Below are 26,642 nucleotides of genomic sequence, written 5' to 3' on the forward strand. Positions count from 1 at the left end.
TCAGATACGTAGACCACTTACATCACATTCCTACTTCAACAAGATAAGAAACAATAAGTATTTGATTAAATGTTCTCCAATAAATCTATAAAAAATAAAATGTAATTACCTTTCCAAAGTCACGAACATCAAACAGATCAAACGCCTCAAAGAGTTCGCTCTTTCTCATTCCAAACGTCTCGCAACAGGCGGTGAGGAATGTCCTTATGTTCTTCAAACAGAGAAACTGAGGAAAGGGAAACAACTGTTAGTATGTAGTGAATCATTCTGAATACCATCTATCCTCTGTCCCACCCAGAATGCTATAAAAGTGGCAAGGAAGAACCCCTCGGCTTTTTCAGTAATTCCTTCAGCATTATTTATCGAGTACCCAGTCTCTCTCCCGCAGAGGGGACACAGCGGTGAATAAGGCAGGCAAAATTTCTATCCTCATAAAACTCATATTCTAATGAGAGAAGACAGACAAGCACCAACCTAGCAACAAGAACAAAAAAAGGAAATGTTTTCATTTTCATATAGTAATAAGCACAATAGAGAAAAAGCCAGGAGGAGGGTTCAGGAGAGCTGGTGGGGGAGGGAAGTTTAAATGTGATGGCTACTGAAGGTGTCAGTGAGAAGAGGATGAAGAAACAGGGATTTGAAGGTGGTGATGGCACAAGCCAGGGCAGAATTACAGGACAGAGGACTCCAGCCTAAAGTACCATGTTTCCCCGAAAATAAGAACGGGTCTTATATTAATTTTTGCTCCAAAAGATGCATTAGGGCCCATGGTCAGAGGATGTCATCCTGAAAAATCATGCTAGGGCTTATTTTCCGGTTAGGTCTTATTTTCGGAGAAACACAGTAGGACCCCACACCAGAGCGCTGAGGCAGAGTGTCTGCGGAAGGAGCCAATGTGGCTAGAGCAGAGGGAGTGACAAGGAGAAAGGTAGGAGGTGAGCCAGAAAGGGAATGGGATCAGAGGATGATGGGCTTTGTTGGGCAGGTTTTCACTCTGACAGAGACAGGAAGTCACTGCAGGCCTTGGGGCAGAGGAGGGAGATGATAAGATGCTTTAAAAGGGAGCTTTAGGATGTTGTTTTCAATGTAGACTAAAGGATTGGAGAAAGGATGGAAACAGGCAAACAGAAAGGAGGCTATTGCAATAATCCAGGTGAAAGACAACTGTGGAAAGACCAGGTGTCACACTTTGTCTAGGTTAAATGTGAGAGGCCTATTAGTCATCCAATGTGGTGTGAGGCACAGGCAACTGGATATACAAGTCTGGAGTCCAGGGTACAGGTGTATACTCTAGACATAAATTCGGCAGTCTTCAGAGTAGACAGAACGCTTCGAACTATAATGTTGTCTAAGATGACTGTGGGAGAAGACTGAGGAGAGGACCTGGGGCCAGGCAATCTTAGGGGAATCAGGAAAAGAGGGTGTGCCCACAAAGAGGCCAAACAGAGTGACCAGTGAGGAAGAACAAGCAGAAGAATGGGTTCTCCCTGAAGCCAAGTAAAGAAAGTGTTTCTAGGAGGAAGGAGTGATGAACTTTGTCAGCCGCTGCTCGTGGTCAAATGAGATCTTAACCAAATGCGGTCCATGGGCTCTGAAGGTCATGAGAACAACCAGACAAAAGCAGGTTCCGTGTGGGCAACTGGGGTGAAACTCTGCGTGGAGCAGGTTCAAGAAACAATGGAAAGAGAGGGCATGATGACAGAATATAGACTCCTGAGGAGTTTTGCTACAAGGAAACAGAGGATTGAGAAGGTAGTCAGAAAGAAAGGCAGGTCAAGGAAGGGCTTTTTAAAAGCAATGGAGGCTGTAAGAGCGTGTTTCTACTCTGCTAGGAGTAAGTTGGTAGAGAGGGGAAAGTTAGTTGTGCAAGAGAGAGGGACAGTCACCTCTCTCTTGAGGTGAAGTCTTTGAGTTGGTAAAAGGAGGAGGGCCTGGTGGTCAAGTGAAGAAGTTGACCTTACTGCTCAGCTCACCAACATTAGCAGGAGGGCCAAACAGGAAGGCAGGTGCTATGGAAAACCCTTAACACCAGCAGAATTTACTTTCATTATGTAAAAGACTCAGTTCCACCCAAGCAAAGTACACACATATCCTGAAATCGAATTAATTCTGTTTGGAGAGATGAGCTGCAATAGCACACATAAAAATAAAATTATTCCGCTCCGTTACGTGAGGGACCTACCTATTAGCTAATTATTGCATCTTTGTTTTCTTTTTAAGCACTAAGTCGATGTTTTGTTTTGTTTTTCATCTCGATTTGTTTTTTAATTCACAGAAGGCGCATTTTACTTCCTCTACCTTAGAAACATTTAGATTTTTCATGGGCTTAACACAGATGCAGTTTTACCCTTTACAGGAATCTTTCGCAGATGTTTAAATATTTCAGGAGAGGTTAAAACCACAGGGGAAGCATCACAACCCCTTTGTAGCACAAAGGCAGCAGCCAATGGGCGTGTGCAGTTACTGTTTTCACTTTAAAAAATTCATAAAGGACCTTTATGACATAGAATCACTCTGCATGTAGCTCTTCCACACAGAATTGCTTATTTACAGATTAAAAGCCTTGCATTCTGCCAAGATAGACAACAATTACTCTCTTGGGGATTGTGCAACTGCTCTCTTGCAATATGTTTTACATAATTAAGTGCTCAACTCATAGCTCACCAAGGAACAAAAGCAAAATTGCACATGCCACCCTCTAAAAATTTCTCACCAGACTCAAATTTTCCCCTGGTGGAGGAAAAACTACAGTAAACTTCCACTCAAGTGCTTTGATCTTTAATTCAGAAAAGCAAGTATTACTGAAAGTAAAATATATATATATAGATCTGGAATGTAGTCATTATTGCATGCATACAAGAGATATTTTTAAAACAGCTCTTCCCCTTCTTTCTGGAACCAGTCTTAACCTTACTCACCCCTTAACCAGTTCAATTCTATTCCATTCTACAAATATTTACTGGATTTGAAAAAGGTCGCTAGTATGCTCTCGTTTTTCCAGGCAATCATCAAATTTGGTCACCCCTTTTATTTACGTATTTGTTTCAGTCAACAGTGTTTGAATGCCTACAACACTCCAGACACTGGAAATGCAAGATATGAATAAGAAAAGGTTCTGCCCCACGCTTCTCTCTGAATCTTAGCTGGAGATTGTCACAGTTATCCAACAGTTGGCTGATAACACTCAGATCATGCTTCATGCGATGCTCATGGGTGTCTGGCTCTTTCCAAGGACAGGAACCAAGTTCAGGGTCAGGGGAAATAGGCATCTGTGGGTGCCCTGGACAGAGCTGAGCCCGCCAGTCTGCCCACCCACCCCAAGTCTTCTGCTTTATTGTCATCGTGTTGAATTTTTTATTCCAGTTTATTGTATTTTTTTAAAATTCAAACCAAAAGAAAAGTTAAAAGAATGCAATGAACGCTCCATCTACTCAACAACTATAGCACGCTGCCCTAAGTGCTTCTGTGTGCCAGCTCGTCATTTATTCATAAAATATGCTTTGCAGACATCATGGCACTTCACTTCTAAATAACTCAACGTGCATCTCCTAGGAATAAAGATATTTTCCTACATACCCACAATACCATTATCAGATCTAAGAAAATTAATTCCACATTATCTAATATCCATTCCATATTCAAATTTCAATTGCCCACCCAATGTCTTTTTACACTACTTGCCCCCAATCTAGGATCCAATTAAGTTTTATGCATTGCAGCTGGTTGCTTTAGCTTTGCAGCACCTTTTAATCTAAAAATCCTGCTGCCTTTTTTTTTTTTTTTTTTATGACATTGACTTTTTGAAGACTCCAGACTGGTTATCATATAGAAATGTTCCACATTTTGCATTTGTCTCATTATTTCCTCCTGGTGTCATTAAATCTGTTCCTCCATCACTGGCATTTCCTGTGAACCAAAAAGCTAAGTATACATATTAATACAAGGTAAACAGTTTTGGCAAAAATACTTCATACTGTGAACTTCGTATTTCATCACATCCCAAGACACAAAATGCTAGGTTATCCTATTATTACTGACGCTAAGCTTGATCACTTGCTTAAGATGGTTACTGTCACATCTCTCTATTTTACGGGTACATACCCTTTATATCAGTAAAAAACTTGGGGTAATAATTTGGTACCATGTGGCTGTCCTAGTTCCCAACAATGTTTCACAATGGACTTAGCATCCACTGATAATTCTTGCTTCGATTATTCCATTTGGGAATGCAAATAGTGATGTTTAGCTAATTCTATCATTCCTTCCATACTTATTAGCTGGTATTCTTACCTAAAGAAATGCTTCCCCTGCCCTTTCTCCCCACTGCAATTTTTTTGTTTTTGTTTTTGCTTATGCAATAATTAGTTGCCATCATTATTCCTTTTGATGTTCATATTGTCCCAAATTTGACCACCGGGGTCCCTTTGAACTGGTTTCTGAGTCCTTTTGACATGACTCCATTTTCTTAAATCAAGTTGTCCCAGGCCAACACTTCCTCTGCTCTAGTTCTGGAATCAGCCATTTCTCTAAGCAAGTCTATTTCTATTTATATGGCAAATGTATTTAGAAACCAAAGTTTGAGCTGCTGCTCCAAGATAACATGAGCCAATTATATCAAATGAACCAGTACCTCTACCCTTTGCTTAAGCAATCAATCCCCTGCAACAGAAAGAGTTAATGTAAATAAGATGTACCTAACTGGTCTCTTATGTACCTCTCAGATAATTCTATAATTTTCTCTGTGGTAGGCCTAATAAGCCAACTCTTATCTTACTCTGTTAAGAACAAGAAACATGAGTTCGTTGAAGACAACTGATGAACACATGAGTTGGTTTTATGCCTAGAGATGTGATTGGTGTTTTGACACAATACTATTTCAGTGTAAGTTTTTCTCTCCAGTTTGTAACTTTGAGATTAGAAGCCATCTGATAGTCCTTTTTATCATCTGCAGCAGCTTAAAACATTCTGCCTTCGGAGATGGTTCATGACACCCAAGGACAGACTCGTACATCTCATTAGTTTATAACCTTACCTTATGTTGGACCAAAAATTAGACCACTTTGCTAAATCATCTCTTTCACTTATATGAGATAACTTTAGGATTTCTTAGAACTTAGAATTAAAATTTTAGGAATCAAAATTAAATTACTTGAGGATTTTCAAAATATTAACTGTATCTACACGATACCATGTTTCCCCAAAAATAAGACCTAGCCAGACCATCAGCTCTAATGCCTCTTTTGGAGCAAAAATTAATATAAGACCCGATATTATATTATTATATAATTATACATTAATTATATTATATAAGACCCGGTCTTATATTATACATTATATTACATATTATATTATATATCACATTACATGTATTATACATCATATTATATATTATGTATTATATATTATATTAATTATATTATATTATATTATATTATATTATATTATATTATATTATTATATTATATTATACTGGTCTTGTATTATATAAGACCCGGTCTTATATTAAAATAAGACCGGGTCTTGTATTGATTTTTGCTCCAAAAGACGCATTAGAGCTGATGATCTGGCTAGGTCTTATTTTTCAGAGAAACACAGTAGCTAGTGAAGTTGAGTATCTTTTCATGTATCTGTTGGCTGTTTGTATGTTTTCTTGGGAGATGTGTCTGTTCATGTCCTCTGCACATTTTTTAACTGGATTATGTTTTTCTGTTGTTGAGTTGTATGAGTTCTTTATATATTTTGGATATTAGGCCCTTATCAGAGATGTTGTTTGCAATATCTTCTCCCGTTCAGTTGGTTGCTTCTTTATTTTGTTGATGGTTTCTTTTGCTGTGCAGAAGCTCTGTAGTTTGATATAGTCCCATTCATTTATTTTTGTTTTTAGCTTTCTTCTATGCAGTTTATTGTTTCAGGTCTTACATTTAGGTGTTTGATCCATTTTAAGTTAATTTTGGCATATGGTGACAGATAGCAGTCTAGTAGTTTCATTCTTTTGCACGTGGCCTTCCAATTTTCCTAGCACCATTTATTAAAGAGGTTTTCTTTTCTCTACATGGCATTGGCAGAAAAACAGACACACAGACCAATGAAATAGAATTGAGAACCCAGAAATAAACCCACACATACTACATGGGCAGATAATTTTCAATGATTTCTCATATAGCCTCACAACCAAGGGTGACTTGCTGATCTACTACAATTCTGCCAAGGACCACGGACAGCCAGGCTGTCTGATGAAGGACGTTCTCAGAGTCTCATTTCTTAATGAGTCACTCATTATCCTATTTGAAGGAGAGACTCTGAATTTGAGAGTCTGGCATAATTCAAATTGTGAGTGGCGTTTTAAGGCTGACTGACAGTTTTTGAAAGGCACAGAAGAGACCACGATGGAGGCCATTTATAAATATGAGGGTACAAGAAGAGTTTTCCTGCCATTCAAATAAGCAGAACACTTAGCTCTGGCCTAAGCAATCTACCTCCCCCTCTTCCTTCCCTCACCTACAAAGCACATCATTTTCTCTATTTCTCAATGCCTTATCAGTAGGGTTCTTCTACACACTGAATAATTTTGAACAATCTGAATAACTGAAGAACTTTGGAACAAAATTATTCTCAGGCAGATCAGTCTTTGCTTTGTTTTGTTTTTTTGTACCGAACTGCATTCCATTTTACACCCACGTTTTTAACCTCTTGAATTGTTATTCTTCAATCCGCACCTACACTCCTCCCAACTTAGCATCATCCACCCCTGATTTTATAAAAGTTATACTCATCATGTGTGATTTTATTACTTGAAAGACAGACTTCTTTATTATTTATGCTCCAGGTTTTAGCTCTGCCCACTATTTCACAATTTATTTTATTAATATAAAGTTGCAGTTTTTCCTAAGTTAAATAGGAGTACATAGAATTTGCATTAAAATCACTATAATAACAAGAAATGCATTATAGGTCAGGTTCTTTTCTGACTGATATCATATATATACATATATATATATATATAAAATTTGTATGTTTATACGTATACATGCATATACACGAGTTTTTCTTAATAAATATCAATACTTCTATATAATATTTCTTGTGGAAATACTAACCAAGTAGAATACTTAGCCAAGTAGAAATACATTCTAATTAAGTATAGGAAATACTTCTTGGTCTTTTATTTTTCCCATCTTTTTCTTAACCTTCCAATAAACTCTGCCATCTCAGGTGATTTGTACTCTGTTTAGAAAACCTGTTAATCAAACAATCACCAATACCTCTAACCACATTATCACTATATCTGTCTTGAGCTCAGTATCAAATTAACAGTCTTTTATTTCCAGAGGCAATAGAAAAAGCTAAAAAGAAAAATAAATAAATAGGTGTATTAACCTAAGTTCTGTTAATTCACACAGCCAGATACCTTTAGTCTCCCTTCTTTGAGGCAAACCTCCCAGTGAACTTAATCTGAACAAATTAAATGTTTTGCTCTTTTTTATCCCCAACTCTAATACCATAACTTCTACAGTCTCCAAATCTGCACCCAACTTAGCCATTTTTCCACTAAAAATTGAATACATTTTCAGATCATACACATTCTTAAACTGACTGTACTAGATCATTCTAGAACTATCTTCTCCCTAATATAGGCTGCTTCCTCAGCAATGGTTATCTATTGCCTTCCTAGTCCTATAAAGCAGATGTGGAGTAGGTTTTTAATTTTATTTTTTATCCTACACCAATTAAAATGTCATTATGTTGTTTTTAAACAGTAATTTGCAAGTGTAGTTCCCTCTGCCTAGAATGGCATGTCTGTAAAAAGACCACTGGCCTGATTTACGTTGGACAGTCTTTGTTTAAGCCCTACTGTCCTCCTGCAATTATTATACAGTAGCCCCCCCTTATCCAAGACCCCCAGTGGATGCCTGAAACCACGGATAGTACTAAACCCTATGTATACTGTTTTTTCCTATATATATGTACCTATCATAAAGTTTAATTTATAAAGTAGGCACATAAGAAATTAACAATAACTAACAATAAAATGAAACAATTATAATAATATACTGTAATACAAGTTATGTGAATATGGTCTCTCTCTCTCTCTCAAAATATCTTATGGTACCCTTCTTCTTATGGTGATGACTATGTGAGATGCTAAAATGCCTCATTAGGTTGAGAATTTTCACCTTTTCACTTAAAGGAAGCACTTGATGACTCCTCTTAGTCATATTCGAAGTGCGAGCATCACCACTCTTGCACTTTGGGGCCATTATTAAATAATATAAGGGCTACTTGAACATAAGCACTGAGATACCAGGACAGTCGATCTGATAACCAAGACAGCTATTAAGTGACTAACAGGCGGGGATGTACACAATGTAGATACTCTGACAAAGGGCTGATTCACATCTTAGGCGGGAAGGAACAGGACAGCATGAAATTTCATCACGCTACTCAAAATAGTATGCAACTTCCTATTTACAACAGCCAAGATACGGAAGCAACCTAAGCATCCATCAATAGACAAATGGATAAAGATGTGATACATACACACAATGAAATATTACTCAACCACAAAAAGGAACAACATAGAGAGTTGTTCTTTGCAACAACAGAGTATTGTGCTAAGTGAAATAAGTCAGACAGAGAAGGACAAATACCACATGATTTCACTTATATGTGGAATCTAAAAAACAAAGTAAACAAACAAAAAAGAAACAAGCTCATTGATACAGAGAACAAACGGATGGTTACCAGATGGGAGAGGGTTTGGAGGATGAGTGAAAAAGATAAAAGGATTAAAAAGTACAAATTGCCAGTTATAAAAATAGTCACAGAGCTATAAAGTACAGCATAGGGAATGTAGTCAATAATATTGTAATAACTATGTATGGTGTTAGATGGGTACTAGATTTATCAGGGTGATCACTTTGTAAGTTATAAAAATATCTAATCACTACATTGTACACCTGAAACTAATATTGTATGTCAGCCGTAATTGAAAAAAAAAACATTTTTTAAGAGGAGAAACAAATAAACTTATGAATTGTTTATTTCTGGAATTTTTCTTTTAGTATTTTCAGGCCGCAATTGACTTTAGACAACTGAAACCACAGAAAACAAAACCAGGGGTAGGCGGTGACTATTGTAAGCTCCCTTTCATTCAAAAAAAGAGTTCAGTTTGGACAATAAATTACATAGTTATTCATCCTTTCTTCTTCCTCTCTCTAGAATATTCCTCATCCTTCACAACACCAGATCAAATTACACTTCTGTGTTAAGCCTTCTTTGACAACTCCAGGTAGAGCTGGTCATTCTCTACTCTCAGATGCTATATCACTTTAATCACATATCAATATAAAATGTACCAAAGCTTATTGTAACAGAATAAAATTTTTTCTTCATTGTTATATGTCCTGAACATAGCCAAACACAGAACACGTCACACACACACACACACACACACACACACACACACACACACACAATACATACTAGATACATAGGGGAATAAGAACTAGGAACAAAGACCTGGGTGCAAATCCTGGCTCTGCCATCAAGAATTCTGCGGTGTAAAGAAATAATTTAGTGTAGTGGGTAAGAATAGGTTCAAGAGTCAGACAGGCCTGGACTCAAATCACCCATCCAATGGCTAAGTGCACTTAGGAAGTTTACTTGACTTCTAAGACCCAAACTATCAAATGTAGATAATTCTATCTCCCTCCAGAGAATAGTTCTCAGTCTAGTGAAATTATGGACCTCAAACGTAATTTTAGTGAGCAGTAATTGTTCACTAACTATTGCCTTAATGTTATTTATTATAAAGTAATGACCAATGAAATGAAAACATATTCCTGATTTATATGACTAATACGTCATAATGGTGGAATACCATTGTTAGTGGAACTGTCATTATTAGGGAATCGTTTAACCCATGTGAGTCTTGGTTTCTCCATTTATAAAATGGGGATAATCATATCCCTAAGAGACCTGTTGTATTACCGTGTTTCCCCGAAATTAAGACCTAGCCGGACAATCGGCTCTAATGTGTCTTTTGGAGCAAAAATTAATACAAGACCCAGTCTTATATTATATTAGACCCAGTCTTACATTATAGTAAAATAAGACCGGGTCTTGTATTAATTTTTGCTCCGAAAGACGCATTAGAGCCGATTGTCCGGCTAGGTCTTAATTTCAAGGGAAACATGGCAAGTGAGACAATCTCTGAGAAAAGTAAGTTTCATTAACGCATTTCATCTATGAAGCACTGAGTGCCCAGTAAGCACAAGGCACTTTGTTAAGCACAGGCTGATTCCAAAGATACAACGCTGATACAAGGATAGTACCAAAGATATCAGAGAAAACAGATAAGCCCTTCTCCCAAGTTCAGAGTCTAATGATTAGAATATAACCTTAAGTACTTGTAGAAATGCAAGCATCATTATATTCTCTTCACCATTCTCTTGTAAACTTCCTGTATCTCACATTTCTGGTTCTCTTTTTTTTTTCTTCAACTTCAGCTTACTATCTGAATTTCAGCTAAATGAAAAATACTACTTATGAAAGAAAAAAAGACAATAAGCGAGTTATGAAATCAATAGGGGACAGACTACTATATATTTATATTTAAAGACTGCAATAAATGTACTAAATTAATATACACTCATTAAAAATTACAAGCATTCTATGAGATTATTTCATGAGTAGACATTTTTCCCTGAATTTTAGCAAATCAAGTTATTAGGCTTGTTTATGTCATATTCCATGCTCTCTCTCAAGTCTGAAAAAGACACAGATAAACTTTTCTTGGCCTAGATTTTCCCCCATTCCTATACCCATTTTACTCCTTTTGCCAGCTTTACTGAGCTATACGGACATATAACACTGTAAGTTGAAAATATATAATGTGATGATTTGATACACTTATAATTGCAAAATGATTAGCATTAGCTAACACCTCCATCACATCACATAATTACTATTTTTTTTGTCCAATACCCATTTTAAATGTCAGCATTAGTATTTCAATGTTAGCTTTACTTGTTTCTTTTCCATGTACCCACCTACATGGGCTTTAGGACGAGGCTAAGTGCTATCTGGCCTGTAGTCTATGGCTAATATAAAGCATCTTAGAGATGATTCTGGATGGAGTCAACTAGAATAGTGCAGCCAAAACCAGGAAGTGCAAAAATAAAAAATGTATTTATAGTAAAAAACTTGGTCAATTTGCTAAAGCTCAAGGGTCACCCTATGAAGAAAATACTCAATGAGCCAGATGTCCATATTGTCAGTTATTCTGTCACTGAACATTTTAATTTGTAACACTATATTTTTATTTTGTGATTTATTTTGTGAGCAAGATTCTATAATATTTTAAATGATTTTCTATTAATACTTTGCTATACTAAATTTTAAATATTTGCTTCTTTTTGAAGTTTGATTTTCTATGTCTAAAGAAATACTTTTCCCAGGAGTACTTATGTCCAGCTTTATAACAGAAATCACAGGGTAAAAGAGTATTTGATTTTAAAAAAAATTATCTACTCCCACTGACACCAATGGACAGATCCTCCAGACAGAAAATAAACACGGAAACAGTGGCCTTAAATGGCACATTAGACCAGTCGGATTTAATCGATATTTTTAGAGCATTTCACACCAAAGCAGAATATAGTCTTCTCAAGTGCACATGGAACATTTTCCAAGATAGACCATATGCCAAGCCACAAAAAAAGTCTCAATAAATTTAAGAAGATTCAAATCATATCAAGCATCTTCTCTGAACACAGTGCTATGAAACTGAAATCAATTACAAGAAAACTGAAAAACACACAACTACATGTAGGCTGAATAACATGTTACTAAATAGCAAGTGGGTCAACAATGAGATCAAGGAAGAAACCAAAACACACCTCAAGACAAGTGAAAATGAAAACACAAAGACCCAAAATCTGTGGGATGCAGTTAAAGCAATATTAAGAGGGAAATTCATAGCAATGCAGGCCTATCTAAACAAACAAGAAAAATCTCAAATCAACAGTCTATCTTTACACCTAAGGGAACTGGAAAACGAACAGCAAAATAAGCCCAAAGGGAGTACAAGGAAGGAAATAATAAAAATCAGCGTGCAAATAAATGAAATAGAGACCCAAAAAACAATACAAAAGATCAATGAAACCAAAAATTGAATTTTTGAAAAGATAAACAAAATTGACAAATCTTTAGCCAGACTCATCAAGAAAAAGAGAGAGAGGACCCAAATTAATTAAGTCAGAAATGAAAGAGGAGGAGTACCAACAGACACGACAGAAATACGAAAAATTTTAAGAAAATATTACAAGCAACTATACACCAACAAATTAGACAATCTGGAAGAAATGGATAAATTTCTAGAAACATAAAATCTTCCAAGACTGAATCAAGAAGAAACAGAAAATCTAAACAGATCAATTATTACCAATGAAATCAAATCAGTAATCAACAAGCTCCCAACAAACAAAAGCCCTGGATGGCTTCACAAGTGAATTGTACCAAACATTAAAAATAAAATTAACACCTATTCTCCTCAAACTATTATAAAAAATCCAGAAGGAGGAAAGGCTCCCAAGCTCATTTTACAAGGCTACCATTACTGTGATCCCAAAACCAAAGCTATCACAAAAAAATAAAAATAAAACTATAGGCCAATACCCCTAATGAACATAGATGCAAAAATCCTCAACAAAATATTAGCAAACAGAATTCAGCAATACATTAAAAAGATCATACAGCATGATCAAGTGGGATTCATTCCTGGTGTGCAAGGTTGGTACCAGGAAATCAATTAACATGCTACACAACATTAAACAGAATGAAAAATAAAAATCATATGGTCATATCAAGAGATTCAGAAAAAGCATTTGGCAAAATCCAACATCCAATTAGGATAAAAACTCTTAGCAAAGTGGGAATAGAGGGATCACATCTCAACATAATAAAGGCCATATACAATAAATCCACAGCTAACATCATACCCAATGGGGAAAAAGCTAAAAGCTTTCCCCTTAAGATCAGGAACAATACAAGATGCCCACTTTCACCACTTTTATTCAACATAGTATTGGAAGTTCTAGTCACAGCAATCAGGCAAGTAAAAGAAATAAAAGTCCTCCAAATTGGAAAGGAGGAAGTAAAATTGTCATTATATGCAGATGACATGATACTATATACAGAGAACCCCAAAGATTCCTCCAAAAAGCTATTAGAACTGCTAAATGAATTTAGTAAAGTAACAGAATACAAAATTAATATTCAGAAATCAGTTGCATTTGTATATACCAATAACAAACTACCAGAAGGAGAAATTAATAAAATAACCCCATTTACAATTACCTCAAAAACAATAAAATACTTAGGAATAAATTTAAGCAAGAAAGTAAAAGACTTGTACTCAGAAAATTGTAAGACAATGAAGAGGGAAATTAAAGAAGACACAAATAAATGGAAACATATACCATGCTTATGGATAGGAAGACTTAATACAGTTAAAATGTCCATACTACCTAAAGCAATACATAAATTCAACACAATCCCTATCAAATTACCACTGACATTTTTCACAAAACTAGAACAAATAATCCTAAAATTTATATGGAACCATAAAAAACCCCAAATAGCCATGGCAATCTTGAGAAATAAAAACAAAGTGGGAGGTATCATGATATCTGACATCAAATCTTAATACAAGCCTATAGTAATCAAAACAGCATGGTACTAGTATAAAAATAGACACATCGATCAATGACACAGAACACAGAACACAGAAAGAAATCTATGCCTACATGATCATTTAATCTATGACAATAGCAGCAAGAATTTAGACTGGGGTAAAGACAGTCTATTAGTAAATGGAGCTGGGAAAACTGGACAAATACATGCAAAAAAATGAAACTGGATCACCTTCTTATGCCATATACAAGAATAAATTCAAAATGGATTAAAGACTTAAATGTAAGACCCAAAACCATAAAACTCCTAGAAGAAAATATACGAAGTAAATTCACAGACATTACCCATAGTAATATTTTTACTGACATATCTCCTCAGGCAAGGAAAGCAAAAGAAAAAGTAAACATGTAGGACTACATCAAACTAAAAAGATTTTTCACAACAAAGGAGACCACGAATAAAACAAAAAAGCATCCTACCAAGTGGGAAAAGATATTTGTCAATGATACATCTGATAAGGGGTTAATATCCAAAATTTATTTTTAAAGAACTCATACAACTCAATACCAAAAAAACAAACAATCTTATTAAAAAATGGGCAGAGGACAGTAAGAGACATTTCTCTAAAGAGGACATATAGATGAACTCTTTAGATGGCCAATAGACAAACGAAAAAATGCTCAACATCACTAACCATTAGAGAAATGCAAATAAAAACCACAATGAGATACCGTCTCACTCGAGTGATAACGGCACTCATTAATAAATCAACAAATAACAACTGTTGGCGAGGATGTGGAGAAAAGGGAACCCAAGTGCAGTGTTGGTGGGATTGCAGATTGGTGCAGCCACTATGTAAAACGGTACGGAAGTACCTCAAAAAATTGAAAATGGAACTACCTTATGACTGAGCATTTCCACTCCTGGGTATCTATCCAAAGAAATCCAAAACACTAATTTGAAAAAATATGAGATTTGACAATTAAATTCACAAACTCATCCTAGAAGAAGTGCTACATACCTAATTGCTGAATACCACTATGGTCACCTTTGAAGTACTCCCCTTGAGAAGCTATGCACCGACGCCAGCGCCTAGTCTACCCTTCAAAGCAATTTTGGAATTCTTTTTCTGGAATGGCCATCAGAGCTGTCATCGTATTACCCTTGATGTCCTGAGTATCATCAAAATGTCTTCCTTTCAATATTTCCTTTATCTTTGGGTAAAGAAAGAAGTCATTGGGGGCCAGATCAGGTGAGTAGGGGGGGTGTTCCAATACAGTTATTTGTTTACTGACTAAAAACTCCCTCACAGACAGTGTCATGTGAGCTGGTACATTGTCATGATGTAAGAACCATGAATTGTTGGCGAAAAGTTCAGGTCATTTTCATCTAACTTTTTCACACAGCCTTTTCAGCACTTCCAACTACTAAACTTGGTTAACTGTTTGTCCAGTTGCTACAAATTCATAATAAACAATCCCTCTGATATCAAAAAAGGTTAGCAACGTCATTTTAACTCTTGATTTGGACTGATGGAACTTTTTTGGTCATGGAGAAATGGCTGACTTCCACTGTACACTTTGACGTTTTGTTTCAGGGTCATATTGGTACATCAAAGTTTCATCACCAGTGATAACATGACCCAAAACATCGTCTTGCCTCTCCAAAAGGTCTTGGCAAACTTCAACTCTCCTTTGCTTTTGTTCATCAGTGAGCTCCTTCAGTGCCATTTTTGTATACACCTTTCTCATGCTGAGATTTTCAGTTAAGATTTTCCTAAGTTTCTCTATCGATGTTTACTTGGTCTCCTATGCTTCTCACAGTCAGCCAACGATTTGGACACACAATTCAACAAATTTTTGCAATGTTTTCGTCAGTTCTGCTTGGTACTGGCTGCCCTGACCGCTCTTCATCAGTGATATGTTCTCTCCCCTCGAAAAAACCTTTAATCTATTTGTACACTGCCATTTTCTTCATGACCTTATCCCCATAAACTTGGACTAACATGTATCTGAGTTCACTTCTACTCTTGCCAAGTTCTTAACAAGAAATTTAATGTTTGTTCACTGCTCTAATTCAAGTTCAGACATTCTCGCGACAGCACAAAACCACACAACAATAATGAACGCCACTCAGCAAGACATCGTTACCCGTCGACATGAACACAGCTGTGAGACACTGATATACGAAGGTTGAGACCTTACCAAGCTGTATATAGTGCTGCCAATGTAAGCACACGGTGGCAAGCTCGCAATACAAATATCATTACACAATAAATTTCATTATGATTAAGTGTTTTCAAAAACAAAATGATTCTTAAATTTGGTCATGCAGCCCACAAGAAAAGGGGGATGGAAGACAGAGAGGAAGAGCAAAGGAGAGCAGGGAATCTGGTTATATTATTCTCTATATAACTAAAAACAGTAAATGCTGTCATAGTAACTGTTAACTTTTTCAACGGCAGATGTCAAACCCTACAGTGTTTTACCTGCGTACTACGTAACAGTGACTGAAAAACATCTTTCATTTCAAACTTTCTGCTCACAATTTAATAAAATTATCAAATATACCTTCTCAGACATTTTCCCCACAGAGGTGCCCCTAATGGCAGAGGGGAATGAACTCGTATCGCCGGTGTCCTGACTGCCTGAAGCTGCCCAGTCTACCACATGCACGTTATGCCTTCTAGCCCATTACAGAGTCATGTTTAATACAAAGGATATTGCAAATTATGTACCAGCGATTCAAGTCCCTTTCCCCACCGTTGCCCGAACCTCCCATCAAGCCTGCTACCAACCCAAATGCCTAGTGAGAGGGGTTGGGGGAGAAAGGCGAAATCAAGAGGAAGGGACTGAGCTGTCCCAGAACTATGGAGAAGCAGGAGTGGGAACTCAGGGCAACAATGACTGTGAAAACTTAGGTGCCAAGGTTTCTGAGACTTTGTTAGAGAAGGCACTGTGGACTCTTGCCCACAGGACATCAGATGCGAGCTAAAGCCAATTTGATTTCTTCAAAGGCAAAGAAAACCATACCCAACATTCAACTCTACTTATATTGTACCACACACCACTTGTCATCGGCTGTAGTTAAAATAATACAGGAATTTGAATAATAATAATTAGAACATTTATACACATCTACTATGTGCTAGGCACTATTCTAAGCATTAGTGTGTGCATACACACGCGCACACACACTCTCACTCATTCAGTCCTCAGGAAACTCTTTGTGGGAGCTATCACCATTTTGCAGATGAGGAAACTGAGGCAGAAACAAGTTAAACTCTTGTCCAAGGTCATACAGCCAATAAGTGGAGGAACAGGGATTCAAACTTAGCAACCTGGCTTCATAGTTACATTATGCTTTTATACTAATGACACAAGAAAGAAAATTTTAGGTGCTGGGTGACTTCACTGATTTCTGTACACTTTTGAAAGATTTAGAATAAAAGAGAGTAACATTATTTATATATTATTAAATAAAAATCCCACCCTGATCATGTGTCTCTCTTGCTCAAAAATCAATCACAGGGGGTGGCCAGTTAACTCAGTTGGTTAGAGTGCAGAGCTCTTAACAGCAAAGTTGCTGGTTTGATCCCTACATGGGCCACTGTGAGCTGCGCCCTCCACAGCTACATTGAAACAACTACTTGACTTGGAGCTGATGGTTCCTGGAAAAAACACACTTAAAATAAATAAAAGTTGAAAAAAAAAATCAATCACAGATAGATTTTGCATACTTTTGCCCAACTGTTAAGTTTTATATCTAGTAAACATGAATCACGCAGAACTATAAAAATGCTTCATTGTTGTGCATGTGAAGCTCATGGGAATTTACCCATGATGCAGTTTAGCAGTAACACCTGGAAACTGCTGTCTAGTGAGGTGACACCAGAAATACATTGCACAGAGGGGTGTCTAGTGAGGTGACACCAGAAATACATTGCACAGAGGGGTGTTCAGTGAGATGACACCAGAAATATATTGCACAGAGGGGTGTTCAGTGAGGTGTCATCAGAAATATATTGCACAGAGGGGTGTTCAGTGAGGTGTCATCAGAAATGTCATGCATCTGCCCCAATGGGGAACCATTTTCACCCTGGACCCCACGTAGGAACTGACTCCTCCTATCAGAGGAGGCATCACACTTGACCGCACGGCCACACCATGTGCAAGACTCTTTCTACCAGGACAACGTAGACACATAACGCTGAATTTAGGGAGCCAGAGAGCTGCAGAACCACAGAGCCATTTCTGTAAAATATTAGAGCCATCTCTGTAAAATATGTTCCTGCAATTGGCAGAAACTGGCTGACATAAACCAAGTGTTAAAAAGAAATCAATTGATAAAGCTCCCCACTTGCAGACTTAGACTTTCCTTGAGCAAGCCCTTAGGAACCGGCCTTTGGAAAAACGACAAGCATGGAGCACGCCTACCCCACACCCGCTGAAGCACCGTCCATCTTCCTGTCCCATCAGGATCACCATGGTCCTCATTCGCCAAATTAACTGCAGAGCAGCGAAGATCACCAATTTGAAAACTAAAATGTTAGGTGCACTCTATTTACCGTACTTTTATTGTTCAATGTCAATGAAAACAATACCTACATAAAAATGTAAGCTGTTTACTCACAAATTTGCTCCCCTGCAATCTATGTTTACCATGAAGTCCTTCAGTTCCTCAAACATAAAATCTCCTACCACAAGAAACCGAACCATAACCCAAGCCTGATATACGAGTATGGGTGTGGGGAGGGGGTGGTTCCAGGGGGTGGGGATGTGTGCTTCTATGTGGTGCTTGTAATCTTATCTTTAAAAAGACTGGCATTCACTTATTAGGAATACACCCCTAAAAAATTATGCCTTTAGAAATGTTGGATTCTACCGTGTTTCCCCAAAAATAAGACCTAGCCAGACAATCAGCTCTAATGTATCTTTTAGAGCAAAAATTAATTATAAGTCTTGGTTTTATTTTACTATAAGACCAGGTTAATGATGATGTGATGTGATGTGATGTGATGTGATGTGATGTGATGTGATGTGATGTGATGTGATGTGATGTGATGTGATGTGATGTGATGTGATGTGATGTGATACCGGGTCTTATATTAAGTTTTGCTCCAAAAGATGCATTAGAGCTGATTGTCTGGCTAGATCTTATTTTTCAGGGAAACATGGTATTTATAACACCTTTCCAGACCTATAAGCCACTGTTTTTATTATGCATTAGAGAGGGAATCTGATGTACCTGCAATTTAGTCTGTAATTTAGGCCACATGTGGGACTCAAGAGTTTGACTCTTTTTAGAATTTGATGCTAGCCATTGATCACATCCTCAAAAAGTCCTTCTCCAGAAATTGACAAGAGAAGAAATTTATTCTGTGCACGATACTGCTCAGCCCTCAAATGATATGAAGGGGGAGGAAAGCAAACTGAACCAAAGAAATCTAAAATCTATCGGCTTAAACCAGTACACAGAGGGCCACAACACAAGAACAGGAAACGGCAATGACAACTGCCCCAAAAGTGCTAAAAGACCCAAAGCAACTGTCACTCTACTCAGAACTCCCACAGGCGGAGGCTGGAGTTGTCTTTGCTTCTCTGTTGCCTAGAGAGACACAGTGACAAATACCGGGGGCACCAAAAAAGTATATACACATTTCAATTTTCCTTTCTTAAAATGGGTATGCATTTTTTTGGCACCCTCTGTATATACTGAATGAACAATAAATTCATTAATCAATGTCACCAACTACTCTGGAAAAGAGGGCTGTGTCTTAAAAGATCAGCTGTTTTCCTGCAGAGGAAACCCTAAGAATTGGAAAATCAGGGGAAAGCAAAGAAAGGCAGACATGAACTGAAAAGCAACATGAGGGAACAGCAGCAACACAGACGGGGAGGGGCCTATGGAAAGCTGAGAAAGCCCAAGAGGAAAGGGCGGAAGGAAGTGAGGCAGGAAGGGGCTGCCCACACAGCAACAGGGATCCCACAGTCCCCGCTAAGTCCGGAGGCTTTTATCGTCCTGGACAGCAGGTCACATTACCTGGCCTCCTGCAGCTCGCCATGTGCACACATCCTGTCTATTGCACAATACCTCAGTGAGTTCAAACGGCGATGCCCTTCAGAACTGCTTATCTGAAGCCTCATGGTGGTACTTCCTGCATGAGTGCCTGGCCTTCTGAGATTAGACCCTTCCCACATTTATGGTGTGAGAATCAGTCCCCGCCCCCTTAATGAGGGTGAGAGTAGACATGAAGACATTTTGTGTGATTTGATGACTGCCCTTACTTGCTAAAACTGTCCCCCACTCTTTTCCTCACACTGGTCAATAAAATCCAGTCTCAGAAACACTTTCCCGAGCATACCACATTTTAGAATTTTTTTTTCATTAAAAGAAAGAAAATGTGAGGAAGCAAACTCTTACTTAACTTGGAAACTACGAGGTAGAATGTTTTATTCTCCAGTGATTTTTACACAGAAGAGGTTTTATTCTTGTGAGTAAAGAATGTCATTATAATTTGAAAATATTGATATAAATCAGACATTATTAAGTTTAAGAAGCAAGAAAGCAGGAAAAAAAATACTCAGCACCTGTAGTACAACCTCATTTTATAAAATATGGGTGGGTGGGTGTGAGCACATGAAAACGCTACATAACACACGCTCATATACATGTATACATGTGTGGAGGTACATACAATACATTTGAAAATGGTTATCTCTGGATAGTGAGACTTCATCTTACTTCCACTTTCTTCACAAGTAGAAATTACTTTTATCAGTAAAAGTATTCTTCCTCTACAAGTATGTAAAAGCTGTTTTAACTTGGACAAAATAAATAGATGAGAAAAAAAATAACACGAGAAAATAACATCCATCATCAACTCCATGAAGAAATAGTGAGTTTCCACCACGGCCGGTGGCCTCCTGAATGAAGCATGGTTTTACTGCCTACACACCAAGCCTGGTAGACAGGCACCTCTGGTAAGGGCACCGTTACTTAACACATCAGTTTACATTAATAATGTAAAGATGACTTTTCCAAAACAAATCTTTCAACCTCTAGGGTCCCTGCAACAGGGCAACAGGAAACAGTAGAAACCTGGCTTCCTATATGTTTTATTATACTTAACTCAGATACTTCGCAGCCCTTGGGAGTTCTGTTGGTATTTCATATACATCTCCTGTGTGTATCTACAGAAAACATATCTCCCATAAAATACTTACGTAAATTGTGCATGCAATAGGTTATATATTATACCTATTGAATATAAATAACTGAATGTTGTATTTGGATGTGTCTTCTAATGAATGAAACACGCACCAAAGACCTTTTAAACTGTTCTAAACAGTGTAGATCAATTTAAAAACAGTTTTAAGTACGGGGAAGATTCCTCATCCTGGCAAAATGAACAAATCAACATTTCAAACTGAGAAAAGCCATCTGTCAGCAAATACCCTCTGAGTACTGAGGATGCAGAAATGAACGAGATGCAATGCCTTCCCTCAAGGAGCTTATTCTCCATCAGGGAAACAGACACACAAACAAGTATTAGTTCAATAAGATAGGTCAAGTAATGCAGTGGAGATAGTGGAAGTACGTACTTGGTTCTCTGAGGGCACAAAGGATAGAATAGTTATCCTACATAGAAGGATGGGGTCAGAAAAGTTTCTTAGAGGACTTTTTTCAATATAATTATTATTTCCTACAGATGAATTACTAAGGCATCTATTTCTTTTACTATGCACTCAAAAGCATGGAGCAGAGTGTTAAGGTGTCATACAGATATAGTAACACAAAGAGCCTAGAGGTGAGCTGACAGGTAAGCAACCATCCAGTCATGCCATTCACTTCATATCATTTCTGAGCACCTACTAAGTTCCGTGCAAGGTAGGTACTGAATAAGACACGGTTCCCTCCGCTAGGACTACACAGTCTGCTGGAGGAACAAATGATTACAGGGCAATTTGACAAGTGCTATAACAGGGGTGTGTTCACGGCTATGGGAGCATAGCAGATGACAGTTAACTACACGTGAGCATCCAGGGAAGGTTTAAGAGATAAGGAGCCATGTGTGGGCTCTGAAGGACAGAAGAGAGAGTTCGCTCGGTGAACTTTTTGAGGCAGAGGATGTACCAAGGCTGAACAATGTCCTTTGGGGTGTTCACGGCATCTTATCTTTAGGATCATTTTATAAAATAGGCATTGTTCCCATTTTCTAGGTGAGGTACATGGGGTTAGACAGGTGAAGTAACTTATCCAAAGCCAAACTAACAACAACAGGTAAATATGGGTTTTGAAAGCAAATCAAGTCTTACTTCCTGGCTCCTTGGCTTTTCCCAAAACAGGTAAGCAAAACACAGATGGCTTCCACTGATGCTTCTCTTGACTGGTTGAAACCTCATCTCTTTAGGAATCTCCTTAGGTCTTTCAACAGTCCTTTCTCTATAGAATTTCTATGTCTTCTATGTGTTTATACATTTTCAGCATACCTATTAGATATCAGCAGGCATCCATGACTTCTAAAATTATTTCTACTTCCACTACTTTTCAAGAAACTCAAACCTGCACTAACCACACTGCAAAAACTCAACGCTTGATATTTTCAATAATTTGAAACAGTTATACAAAGGGTGCCCCCAAATGTATACACTTTTTAAGAAGGGAAAAAAACTGTATTAAAATTGCAATACTCAATATATACTGATAATAAAAGATGAATACAAGTCATGTGTATACATGTTTTGGGCACCCCAGGTATATAGACAGGCATCCATTTGCTACATAGTATACAAGCTATAGTACTTAGGCAAAAGCCTGAAAATTAACAGGGTGTATGAAGTAAAAACATGGTACACTGTAGCCACTAGTCGTTACAAACACTGGGTAGAAGTTATCTGTATGCAACCCACCAGCACTGCATGCAAACTTGATATTTTCCCTATATTATTCTGGAAAATGTCTGTGCTAGTGGTCGGAAGCCATCAGTGTACTCTCTAAGTTGTATTAGGTCTTCATTATTAATAGGTAGAGATGAGAAGTTTTCTTCTCCCCACGCACAGTGAAATATCACACCTTAAGACTAGATGTTGGGGGGCCATACTATATCAGATCTGCATCCAATCTGATGTCAAAGTAACAGTCTTGTTGCCAAACGATCACAGCCAGTAAACCACAACTGAAGTATGCTAAAATAAGCAGTGTGATTGACACTCTATTTTGATTTTCTAAAACAGCTAGTTTCACCATGACACAAAGAAGCTATCACTCAGTTAACAGAGGTTACAACAGCCCCGTAGGGACTCTGTGGCCTCTGTGAACTTAACAGATTTCTCTCTTACACACAACTGTTTCTGTTGTTGTGTAATTAAACTCCCAGGAAAACAGTCCACAAGTTTATCCTCACTCAATCTTATGTTGTTAATAACTATATCTTGGCCTTGTACGTTTTCTGTAAATATGGTTTTTATAAAGCCATCTGCTTTATAGCAGAGATTCTGTAATAACTGTGTCACCCTCTTACATATAAAATTAAACAATTGACAATAAAATGTATGATGTTGTACTTAGTAAAGATTACTAGACTGTAAATATAAGACAGACACCAGGGGAAATATAGCTATAAAAACTGATGATATGACAAGGGAAAGATAATTTATATTGGCTGGGCACCCACGCTTTGCCTCTGACAATTTCCCCATGTTATTACACAGCACTAGGGAGCAAGTAATTTCCAGTCTCTCTTCCATGATTTACTAGCTAGAAGATTATTGATCTGAGGTTCACAAATTATGTACCAAGGTGCCCTGGAACACCACAGAAAACTCACAGGGACACTGTAAGATATTTTAAATTTTCAAAAAAAAATCACAGGAATACTCAACATCTGTCAGACACTTACAGACTACTGGTTCAAATTAGTGTAAAGTTTCAACATTAGATCACCCTACATTGCTTTCAATGGCATATCTTTGTAAAACTGGATATTCAGCAGTTGTTATAATTAAAAAGCAAATACAGCACATCAATCAATGTGGAACAGGAAGTGAGAGTGTCGAGATATGTAATCTTATGCCAAGATTTGAGAAGCTGTATAGTGCCCATTAGGCATATTTCCCATTAGTAAGTAACTATGAACATTTAAGAAAGAAATAAGGGGCTTCTAGGACAACAAACGTTAACAACATTTATATCATACGGGAACTAGAAGGAGAGAGAGCAAGGAATTGAAAACCTATTTGAGGAAATAATGACAAAAAACTTCCCTAACCTGGTAAAGGAAATGGATATTCAAGCTCAGGAAGTGCAGACAGTCCCAAACAAGATGAACCCAAAGAGGCCAACACTGAGACACATCATAATTAAAATTCCAAAGCTTAAAGACAAAGAGATACTCTTAAAATCAGGAATAAAAAAGCAGTTAGTTACCTACAAGGGAGCTCCCATAAGACTGTCAGCTGATTTCTCAACAGAAACTTTGCAGGCCAGAAGGCACTGGCATAAAATATTACAAGTGATGAAAATCAAAGACCTATAACCAAGATTGCTCTATCCATCAAGGCTATCATTTAGAATCAAAGGACAGATAAAGAGCTTCCCAGACAAGAAAAAGCTAAAGGAGTTCATCATCACCAAACTATTACATATGCTGCCTACAATAGCATCACTTCAGATCAGAAGATACACACAGACAGAAAGCAAAGATATAGAAAAAGATATTTCATGAAAAAAAAAAAAAAAAGTTGGGGCAGCAATACTTATACCAGACAAAACAGACTTTAAAACAACGGTATAACAAGAGACAAAGACGAACCTAGTAATCCCATTTCTGGGTATTTATCCAAAGAAACCCAAAATGCTACTTCAAGGAGACGTGTATCCATACATTTATGTTCATTGCAGCATTATTTACAATGGCCAAGATATGAAGTCAACCTGGGTGTCCCTAAATGGATGAATGGATAAAGAAGAGATGGTACATATACACAATGGAATACTACTCAGCCATAAAAAAAGAATGAAAGCTTGCCATCTGCAACAACATGGATGGACCTAGAGGGTATTGTAATGATTGCAGTAAGTTAGACAGAGAAAGACAAATGTCATATCATTTCACTTATAAGTGGAATCTAAAGAACAAAATAAACAAACAAAACAGAAACAGACTCAAAGATACAGAGAACATTTTGATGATTGCCAGATGGAAAGGGGTTTGGTGTGGGTGAAAAAGGGGAAGGAATTAAGAAGTACAAATTGGTTGTTACAAAGTAGTCATGGGAGGTAGGGTATAGCATAAGGAATATAGTCAATAATATTGTAATAACTATGTATGGTGTCAGATAGGTACTAGATTTATCGTGGTGATAAATGGGAGGAAGTTGGGGGACAGGATGAAAAGGGGGAAGGGATTAAGAAATACAAATTGGTAGTTACAAAATAGTCATGGCGATGTAAGTAAAACATAGGGATGATAGTAAATAATATGGTAATAACTAGATATAGTGCCAGCTGGATACTAGACTAGTCAGAGGGATCACTTCTTAAATTATATAAGTGTCTAACCACTATGCTGTACACCTGAAATTAATATAATATTGAATGTAAACTGCAATTGAAAAATTTAAAAAGGGAGGGAAGAAGGTTAAGGGAAATAAGAGGTTCAAATTTCCAGGTATAAAACAAGTCATGGGGATGTAATGTACAGCATAGGGAATATAGTCAATAATACTGTGATAGCATGGAACAGTGTCAGATGGTTGCTGGACTTATCATGGTGATCACTTCTTTAGGTCTATAAACATTGATAACTATCGTGTACCCCTGAAACTTATATAATATTGAATGTTAGCTATATTTTAATAAAAATCTCTAAAGAAAAGAAAAATAAAATTTATTTTTCCTTTCAATTTGTATGTATTCTTGTTTTCAAACAATCTTTAAGTTTTCTATAGCTAACTACTTAAAAGCAAAAAATGCTAGAGTTTTTTGTTTGTTATTGTTTTGTTGTTTTTTGTTTTGTTGTTGAAGTGAAGGGGGAAAAAATCACAGAAGGTGAATCGAGCATGGTTTCTCAAGGTTTTACCTAGTTTTCTGAGCTGAGTTGCTGATGTGATTAATAAAAAGGCCACTGTGATTGCATGGACAAAATCATTTAATATTACCAGTGTAGCAGATGAAAATGTAATTGTTACCAAATAGTTCCCACTCTTACACTGACTTTGCTCATCTTCAATTCTGTGTTATTTGTCTAAATGTGATGATTGTATAATATTTATTTCACAGTCAGGAAAAATAAATTATATCTACTTTTGGTAACATCCCCTTTCACTATATTGTCATACACAGAAGTACTGCTTAGACAATAATATTATAGAGGGTTTTTTCAATGAATTATCACTACCATATGCATTTAATCTATAAGTAGACTGTTTTGATTTTCTCTTGTATGCTACACATTTTAGAATAACCTAAGATCCCACATGTTTAAACCTTCAAGAAAATATGAATGTAACTGTGCCAAATATATATGAAATTTTTACCGCCTTCCAAAAGATTATAAATCTTATACATAAGAAGGCCAGGAAGATACCAATGAAATTGTAATTTTAAAAAATAACTTTACTGACATATTTGTGTAATCTCCTGAAATAAGGCAACTTACTCATATACAGCCACACTCGTGTTTGCCATACCAAGTAGAAGACTTATTAATAATTTCCCAGCCATGGATACTAATGTTAATGTCCTAAGGGATAAATCCCAATGGCTAACATATGTGGTTTATCAAACGAGTCTTAGATAATATCACGTACCAGTAGGAACCAGTTTTAACTGACTAGGCAGAGCTGGAGGTGTATTTTCTTCCTTCTTGACAAGGTCAAGCCATACACAAAAAGGAAAGAACAATCAAAAATTACAGTGTGAAAATGTGCGGTTGAGAGGGGAAA

General features: G+C 37.0%; 1 protein-coding gene across 2 annotated transcripts in view; it reads right to left on the bottom strand.

Annotated features, from left to right (window-relative positions):
* VAV3 (vav guanine nucleotide exchange factor 3) overlaps positions 1–26,642 on the bottom strand; it is a 329,628-nt gene that overhangs the window by 248,396 nt on the left and 54,590 nt on the right. For both annotated transcript variants that reach the window (XM_019746514.3, XM_019746513.3), the window contains exon 2: positions 110–226. In XM_019746514.3, coding sequence (XP_019602073.2) covers positions 110–226 — 117 coding nt within the window. The remainder of the gene's footprint in view (positions 1–109; positions 227–26,642) is intronic.

The sequence above is a fragment of the Rhinolophus sinicus genome, chromosome 7 (genome assembly GCF_057876585.1).
Source record: "Rhinolophus sinicus isolate RSI-liver-muscle chromosome 7, RSI-T2T, whole genome shotgun sequence".
NCBI classification, from domain to species: domain Eukaryota; kingdom Metazoa; phylum Chordata; class Mammalia; order Chiroptera; family Rhinolophidae; genus Rhinolophus; species Rhinolophus sinicus.